General features: G+C 33.1%; 1 protein-coding gene and 1 non-coding gene across 4 annotated transcripts in view; one reads left to right on the forward strand and one right to left on the reverse strand.

The window, feature by feature from the left end:
- Positions 1-8,583, forward strand: part of LOC117120018 (protein FAM124A-like) — a 10,205-nt gene extending 1,622 nt beyond the window's left edge. Inside the window, exons 1-3 of one of the 3 annotated variants that reach the window (XM_033265019.1) lie at positions 972-1,110; positions 6,840-6,878; positions 7,517-8,583. In XM_033265019.1, coding sequence (XP_033120910.1) covers positions 1,077-1,110; positions 6,840-6,878; positions 7,517-8,415 — 972 coding nt within the window. In that variant the 5' untranslated portion in view covers positions 972-1,076 and the 3' untranslated portion in view covers positions 8,416-8,583. Of the gene's footprint in view, positions 1-971; positions 1,111-2,971; positions 3,943-6,839; positions 6,879-7,516 lie in introns of those variants that run through there. The other 2 variants (XM_033265020.1, XM_033265021.1) reach the window with 2 other exon arrangements.
- Trnae-uuc lies at positions 5,779-5,850 on the reverse strand. The gene has a single exon. It is a non-coding gene; the product is annotated as a tRNA-Glu (tRNA).
- Positions 8,584-8,916: the final 333 nt, after the last annotated feature.

The raw sequence follows: 8,916 nt of genomic DNA on the forward strand, positions 1-8,916 counted from the left end.
CACACATATATAAATCATCAAAGAAAGGTAAATACCTTGATTTATATATATATATATATAAAGGTAAATACCTTGATTTATATATATATATAAATATGTATGTATATATATGTATATGTATATATATATATATATATATATATAATGGTAATTATCATGTGCTGAATGAAACGAAATCTCGATTGAGAAGTGACGCTTTGTAAACGAAGTGCAAATAGTACAACGAAGTCTGCACTTTTTAAATGTTATTTTAGTTCGCTAACCCTTAACGGGCGTATCCTTTATTCGTGATTTTCTGGGCCTATTGTTAATAGACTAAGAGTAGACGGGAAATAAATGCTTTTAAGTAAGCAAGATTCTTTTGAATTTTCGAAATAACTTAAATAACGTAGTTTTTGAGAATGTTGACGATTGAAACAACTTAATAGAGACATTTTCAACTAACAACCATTCTTTTCAGAACTATCTCTGTACCGCAAGCATTTATATACTTTGCCATGAAAACTTTCAAACAGCAGAAAAAAAGATATAATGCCGTTACTTAATATTCCAGATTTGCTAAACAACCTGTAAAGCTACTGCATGTGCGATCATTGGGTCTCCTTGCAGAATGACAGAAAGACACGTTACTAGTCTGTATTAACGGTATTTTGTAGCAAATCGTCCTTCAAACGGATATTTAAGCCGTTGGCTCTATATGCACATTACGTCATTTAAAATCAAATAAAAAAAGATGTTCAAAGTCGGTTTAACATTTAAACCTCATCTTGTCCGTTAGGATCTAATATTACTGAGAGCATCACATAATTAGAAAGTAATTTGTCTGCTACATTAAACTATGCCATGGCGGTATGCCTATATTGTATCTGAACCCAGAATCTGATGGGTATGTCCAATGTCATCAGTGTTTGAATGCTTATTTGTCTTTTCGAGTGGCTTGTATTGATTTTTTTGCTGCAACAATGAAAGCCAGACACGTTCACGGACTGTGCTAATATTTACAGTTCACATAGTAAATACAGCCCGGTTTGAAATGGGTCCGAGAGAAACGGACGCCTAAAACTAAACTTGTAAATATGTCTACAGGCAAGTTCATGTGGTTACCATCGTGTGAGTAGGAATACAGTTTCTTTAGCATATTAATTGATTTTTTTTTTTATTTTAGTTATTATAGTAGTTATTTGGATCTAGCATGTTACCTACTCCACCCGCTGTGATTTACATCAACACAGTTTTCGGTAGTGGATGTAGTTAAGCTTATGAGCTGCTTTGTGTCAATGTTGATAACATTTATAATCTCTGAATTTGACATACCGTACGCTAGGTTTTAATTTATTGTCGTTCTGAATTGAATTTAGCTAGGTCTTGTTTACACAACAAAGAACATACAATTCTATTTTTCAGTGGGTGGTTTTAAAAACTCTTCGCACTGAAGTTTACAAATTCATGAACTGCAATTTCTATTTGTATAAAGCCCTGTCCAGACTATCAAATTTTATTTGACAAAACATGTGACATGCCTATATATGGTCATGATGACATCACATCATGACCATATATAGGCACATCATGACTATATATGGGCATACAACAGTTTTTTTGTCAAAGAAAATGTTATAGTGTGGACAGAGCTTTAGGATGGACTCAATATGCTCTCATTGAATTTTAATGACTAATTTTGAATCACGTTTGCGTTACACATACAAAAAAAAATATTGTTGTTATCAATATTGTATTCCTTTATCGATTGTCGTATACCAATGACGCTACTGTGACTATACTGAGACTCACACAATGTTGACTGTACTTGTTTCAACTTAGGATCATCAGCTAATTCCTATCATATACGACTACTGCAGCTGACTTTAACATTCCTCGAATCTGGCATTTCTTGCTTTGAATAATGACAAAAATTATAATTAAGAACACTCCTCTTTAAATTGGACCATCATCTCTCAACTCGTTTCCTCTCAATCATCGCTTTTGTCCCACGTCCTTATCCAGAAACTTTCTCCCTTATGCTTGAACTTTACACTCTCTAATTTCTTACTTTTTCTATTCAAATTATCTTATGTACGACTCAACATTGATCCATCCATCCGTTTTACTATTATAACTATCAACCAGCCCTCGGCTTTTAATAAATTATGCACAGCCTAACACTCTTCTGTAATTTAGGCCTATCGATAACGGTCGACATTGTTTTTTCATGTTGGTGTAAGTAGCAACGAGATAATAGGATTTCGAATTTTAATTTTAATGTATATAGAATATATATATATATGTATGTATATGTATATATATATATGTATGTAGGATATATATATATATATATATATATATATATATATATATGTAGGCTATATATATATATATATATATATATATATATATATATGATCCATGATAAAGGATTTTGATGATAATATGATTCAGATTTAAAATTCTATTAGTATATTCATATACATCTGCTCCATGTGTTGGGTAAACATTGGTAAGAACCTTTATCTTATACTATAAAGGATTCACACTAAATCAACCGTCTAAGATAATACATACTCCAAGTATCGAAATGGACGCCATCGTGTCGGGATTTAATATTTCGAAATTAATTATGTCATCATCAGAAAAAATTATCCATACTTGCAAGCTTACATGCACAAGTACCAATAGTGTTTGCCCAATCAAAACGTTACTACAAATGTAGGTGACATAGCTATGAATAAACTAAAGATCAAAGCATTCTTACCCTACTGATCAATGCTATCTACAAAAACAAAGAAAGTTCCTTGAAGCTTTCAGCCCATTGTTAATGGGTGTAGCCTACGTATAGCAAACGCTTCTTTAAACAATAGTATAGACCAGGGAAAATTTAAATTACCTGGTATAGACCGAACTGCCAATAATGTTAGTATTAGAAAATATTAAACCTAATACTTACATTACAGGCTACATTATCATTTTCAACCTTGTAAACCTAAAACATATCGGAATGCCTCACAATTTTGTTTATGATCATTTATAACACTATCAGATCGTGAAGAATGTTCTTTAAGTTTAGTTATTAAGCATTAACAGTACTGTTCCCTGGTCTTACCAATATAATCACTATTACAACCTGGACATTTAAAATGATAAACAACAGATCTCCCATATTCCTTAGGGGTTTGATCTTTAGTATATATAAAATGAGAGACATTTTTTTACTGCCATAATGTTATGAATTTAACCTCTTTGTTCACTGTTCCCTGCTTTAACTGAAATATTTCTTTACTTTGTTTAAGCATCTACGTAAAATGGATTCACCTGCCTTTCCTAGATAAAGCAATCTAACCCAGATCTTAATCAAGCTATCATCAGTAGGCCTATGCTTTAAGTTCATTTTATTTATTGAGTACATGGTTAAAAACTTTTAATAAGTAATGGGTACTTATTCCATGACATAAATTTTCTAATGTTACAAAGTTCTGCTTGAAGTTTATCGGGAGTACACAGTTTGTGGGCTTTTGAAACTAAACTACGAATCCAAGAAATCTTCCATGGGGCAAAGCTATCATAATGGATATATTGACCTGTATGTGTATTTTTACGATATATACCCATGCTTCCTACGCCGTCTTATGTTAAACCGTCTTATAAGACTATACCTTGTTTAAAGGGAACAAATCCGATTAGACCGCTACATTAGATCATAATATAAAAATGTTTAATATTGATCTTCTCCAGTAAGCAGTTGCCGAGTTTGCTCTTTTTAGGCTTATAAACTGATAATCCGTAAGAATGAACACTTTATTTTGTTTTGTTTTCCTCTTCTTTCTCAAGTGTTCAGAGTTATAGAGGATTATATACATGCCGTATATGAACTTCATGAATTTGTGGTATACAGTATTATATCGTACAAGACTGTATGAATGGTTCTTTCAAGATACATGATGATAAAAGGTTTTTAAAACGGTACCTCGGTTGTTAACTCCTTGGATTTTGTTGGCGCCGTCTTCCAACTGAATTACCCAACTTCTTTTCGTGTGATACTGATAGTCTCATCTGGGGACCTAGCATTTGATTGTGTCTCATAGTTCAATTTTAATCCATGGCAAACATTATCATGTTTTTCTTTTGTGTTCTACGTGATCATTCGTCTTTCAAATTTTGTTTAAAAATAAATAAACGCCACATACACCATTCTATTTACAAACTGTAAGTAGGCCCCTACTGAAAATGTATGCAATCGTGGTGTTTTTAATGGTTCCTGCTTTTCCATTGTTATTAGTACTATAAAAGATTGGTTTAAGTTTGTTTTTACAATGTTATGCCCATCTATACCTAGGGCCTATGACAATAAGCTGTCACTTTTAATCTGTGCAAATCGATAATGGTTTTGTTTTTCTATTTAAAGTTCGGAAATATTAGATCTTGGTTTAACGACACTATTTGCCGTAACAAAATGACGAACACTTTATGTACATTGATGTATACCGTTATCCTTAACCTACATGTTAATATTTGCATATATGTCTGCTACTATTTTTCTCGTTGTACAGTGATCATATTATATATAACCTAATATTCTCTCGTTTGAGCCGCCGCTCCCCCTAAATTTTCCAAAAACGTAAAAAAAAAATAAAAAAAAAGTTATATTAAAATCTTAAGTCTTGCTATGCTCTATGAAACAGACATGTTTCGGTAGTGTATCCGCCATCATCAGTGTGGAGATTGCACGCAGGCAATCTTATTTAAGACCGTAGTGACATGTAATACTTACATGACGTGAGTCCTCGTCCAACCATCGAACGATGGCGTTAACAGTTCATCAATAAAAAGGACAAGAACAAATAAGATAATAAACTGAATCAAAATGACAAAGTTAAATTAACATTTTTAATGTTGTTTGTTTAGAGTGATATATTATTATTATACTGTACGTGTAATGTCTCTATGATTTTTAGGTTGGTATTTGGATGAGGCAGAGTCAAATATTTTGAAGCAGTCCTCATTACTATTAAGTGTTTATATAGATATGGGAGTTTCTCCCAACACTGCCCAGTGCTCGTGCACGCGTTTTGAAATGTTGACTAGGTCCCCTAACATAATATAACAGGCGTTATAGCATGTACATATATATTTATATACAACGCGCCCATATTATAATTTAAACTTTAATAAGTAATGTTCGCAATATTTATGGAGAAACAAATTTTTGTGTATAAATAATAACTCTGTATACTACCGGAATTGGATAAGCTCAGGAATATTAAAGGTTAAAGACATCATAAAAAAAAAACAATTTTCTCCCATCTCTTGAGCTTAGAAATAAACTCAATGTCAAACATAACTGGATGTCAGAAGATTCATGTTTCCTAAAAGCCATTCCTAAAGAGTGGAAGAGTGTATTAACAAACAATGTAGTAAGTAATAAGGATATGCCCAAGCATACAAGTATTAGAAACCCTATTCTAAAAATGACAACAAATCAAATTTATTGTTTGTTACTAAAGAGTACTGCGAAGCCTCCTGTTCAACCCAATGGAAATGGGAAATTTTGCTGGAGACTGAAAACAGAGATTGGATACAAACCTGGCGCATTAAACTCAAATATCATAAGGATAATGTAATTAGGCAATTGAATTTTAAGTTACTGCACATGATTGTACCTACAAGAAAATAATTTAAACTTTAAATTTGTTAAAAAATAAACAAAATGTTTAGAAGAGCGAGTTTTCTATTCTCGGGCATCTGGGTTATTCATGCGATCGTCAAGAAAATCTTTAAAAAATTGCTTTCCCGTGCCGGGAATCAAACCCGGGCCGCGTGGGTGAAAACCACGAATCCTAACCACTAGACCACACGGGAGTCTCTTATGATGTGTTTGTCCGTTTTGTCGCTTTAGATTTAAAACGTCAACTGAGGAAAACGGCGAGAACACTGTCATCACTTTTGGGGAAATGCTGTTTTTATTTATTTTTTTTCTCCAATCAACATATATTTTTATTTCAAACGGTCGTTTTTCCATATTTTTTTCACATGAAAAGCTCAGGATTTCTTGCAAATATGTTTACTGGTACAACAAAAACAAATTTTTAAATATAAATTTGATACCATTCTTATGACTAAGACTTTTATATGTGTCCCTAACCATTGATTAACTGGTGAACATCGGTAAAATGGGGGCGGGGTTAACAAACAAACAAACAAACAAAAAACCTCCCTCCCTCATCAGTTTTTATTCTGTGATAGGGTGATAAACTAATAATTTTTTTTATGGGGCCTTAATTTCAATAATCAAATCACATATAATTTTGGAAATTGATGTAATTATAACACTTTAAATTTATTAAAAATGAAAACAATTTTTCAATTTCAATTTATTCAAGCTTGACTCCAAAGACCTGGATTATGGCCCCAGCACGCTTCCGATGCGCCACTCTGCTTCTAATACTGATCACATTTAATTGTAAAAATATTATAATTTTAATTTTAAATTTGTTTTAAAAAAATAAAATAAAATTATTAGCAGAGCGAAGTTTCGATCCTCGGACCGATTAAGCAAACGGCGATTATCAAATCGAGTGACAACACCATACTATGACAACACCATAGTGACATATTTTGCTTTAATTGTAAATTGTAGCATTTGGTTTAATTAATGGGCCTATCTGAATTCAATGTCAATCGTTTAATGTATACGTTAACATAACTTCATATTATTTTAATCGTGTAACAAGCTACTTTTTCTACCAAATATATACATAGGTCTTTAATCACGAGCTATAGAAAATTTTAAATTAATATTTTAGGTAGATCTACAGATCTGTATTAATAGTTTTCATCTTTCTTCGCAGATTCTCTAAGGATGACAGCAGCATGGGTCCAGAGCAATAGTAAGTACGACAGATTGTGTTTGACTGTTTGATTCTTGTTTCGTATGTTGTTTTAACATTCTGGAGGATATGGTGCCGATAAGTTTGTTCACCATGATTTCAATCACATGCTTTCTATATGGAAAACTATTATATCAAATATTAGCAAACATAACACATAATTTCCTTTTATGTGTGCATTGGCTATGTCATCTTTTTACTTTTTTCTTGTACGTTATTTAGCGTTATCTCGAGACAATTTTTCTTCAAAACTTTTAGAAATAATCCGAATGAAATTCAAACTCATTTGTCAAATTTTTTCATTATTACATGGAACTATATTGTTTTGCTATTATTGATTGATTTGGTTATCCATTTTATTTTGAACTAGGCCTATATTTTTACGATTGATTATTGAGTACTTTATATTGTTATACTGAATTGGTTAATGATTGATGTGTTATATTGTTATTACTGATTCATTGATTTGATTTGATTTGACTGAATAAATGTTGTTGAAATACTGTATGTGGTGGATGGAGGAGAGAAGAGAGATTGTAAAGGAAAACTGGTAATTTTACATTTTAAAGGGACCTTTATTGTATTTCACAAGTGTTTTTTTGAAATGCATTTTTGCTTATTATATCTCTTTATTTCAGATACTTATAATCCGGACAAGGGATCTGACCCTTTTACACTGACCATTCACTTCATAACTGACCCTGGCGGAAGTAATGACTTCAAGAATCTAACTGCTCCTTTAGTGAAGTGGTGTGATCCATCATTCCAACTGTTTAACATCGCTGAGCGCAGTAGGGCGAATGGATTCGTCCACGTGATCGACGGACACGACACAATACCATCACTTTGTGTTCTACTCTTCCTTGAGGAAGAACTAGACTCAGGAGTTATATCTGAAATGCAAGAATATTTCACGAGGGCACCATGGCAACCGCATCACACAGACAACATGTTGCGAAAACTTTCCACTTGCCACCCAAATGAACAGCACTTTTATGGCACAGCTCACGACATGCCTTTATGGGCTGTCCGTCAAGTGCATTGTGGGAAACGATTTCTCAGATTTATGATCTATTCAACCACGAACAAATTCCAAGATATGGTGCGATTTTACTCCATAATTCTCGACAGGGTTCCTACATTTCAACGCGATGATAATTTCTGTATTTTTACAGTCCATTCAAAAAGCAAGTGTGACATTCAGTTTGCATTAAAAAAAACACCGGGGAACTTTTCCCCTCGATCACTTAACTCAGCCTTTCTACAGTTCAAAGTTGAAAACATTGAAGGACTTGTTCAAAGCTTGCCAAATATATGTTCACCAATTAGTTCTCAGCGTTGGCAGACAACAGATCCCGATGGAAACGTCACTCTCTTACTTATCAAACAGAATGCTTCTAAGCCTGTACTAACTCCTCGCCGAGGTTCGATTGACGTATTGCAGTCGCTTCTAACACCGAAAGGATTCCGACAAAAGAAGTATAGGCCTACGGCGGGAAAAAGGTCTCTTAACACCGTTTACGATAGCGAAACGTAAATAACATTTCGTAATGGTTTTGGCATTTTTAAACTATATAGGCCTGAACCTACGGAAGCACCTAAGTGCCATTCGACATGACGACTTGTCAAGATAATTATGTTGTCAAGTCGACATAATATACATATCATGTCGACATGGCGAGATAGATTATCTTGACAAGTCGACATACTAAAAATGTTTTGTTGTCATGACGAGATAGGTCATCTTGACAAGTCGACATAATAAAAGTTGTATGTTGTCATGGTGAGATAAATTAACTTGACAAGCGGACATAATAAAAATTGTATGTTGTCATGGCGAGATAGGTTATCTTGACAAGTTGACATAATAAAAGTTGTATGTTGTCATGGCGAGATATATTATCTTGACAAGTTGACAGAGTAAAAATTGTATGTTGTCATGGCAAGATAGGTTATCTTGACAAGTCGACATAATAAAAGTTGTATGTTGTCATGGCGAGATAGATTATCTTGACAAGTTGACAGAGTAAAAATTGTA

Source organism: Anneissia japonica, unplaced genomic scaffold, assembly GCF_011630105.1.
Source record: "Anneissia japonica isolate Jap-2015-1 unplaced genomic scaffold, ASM1163010v1 scaffold9290_len831353_cov190, whole genome shotgun sequence".
NCBI classification, from domain to species: domain Eukaryota; kingdom Metazoa; phylum Echinodermata; class Crinoidea; order Comatulida; family Comatulidae; genus Anneissia; species Anneissia japonica.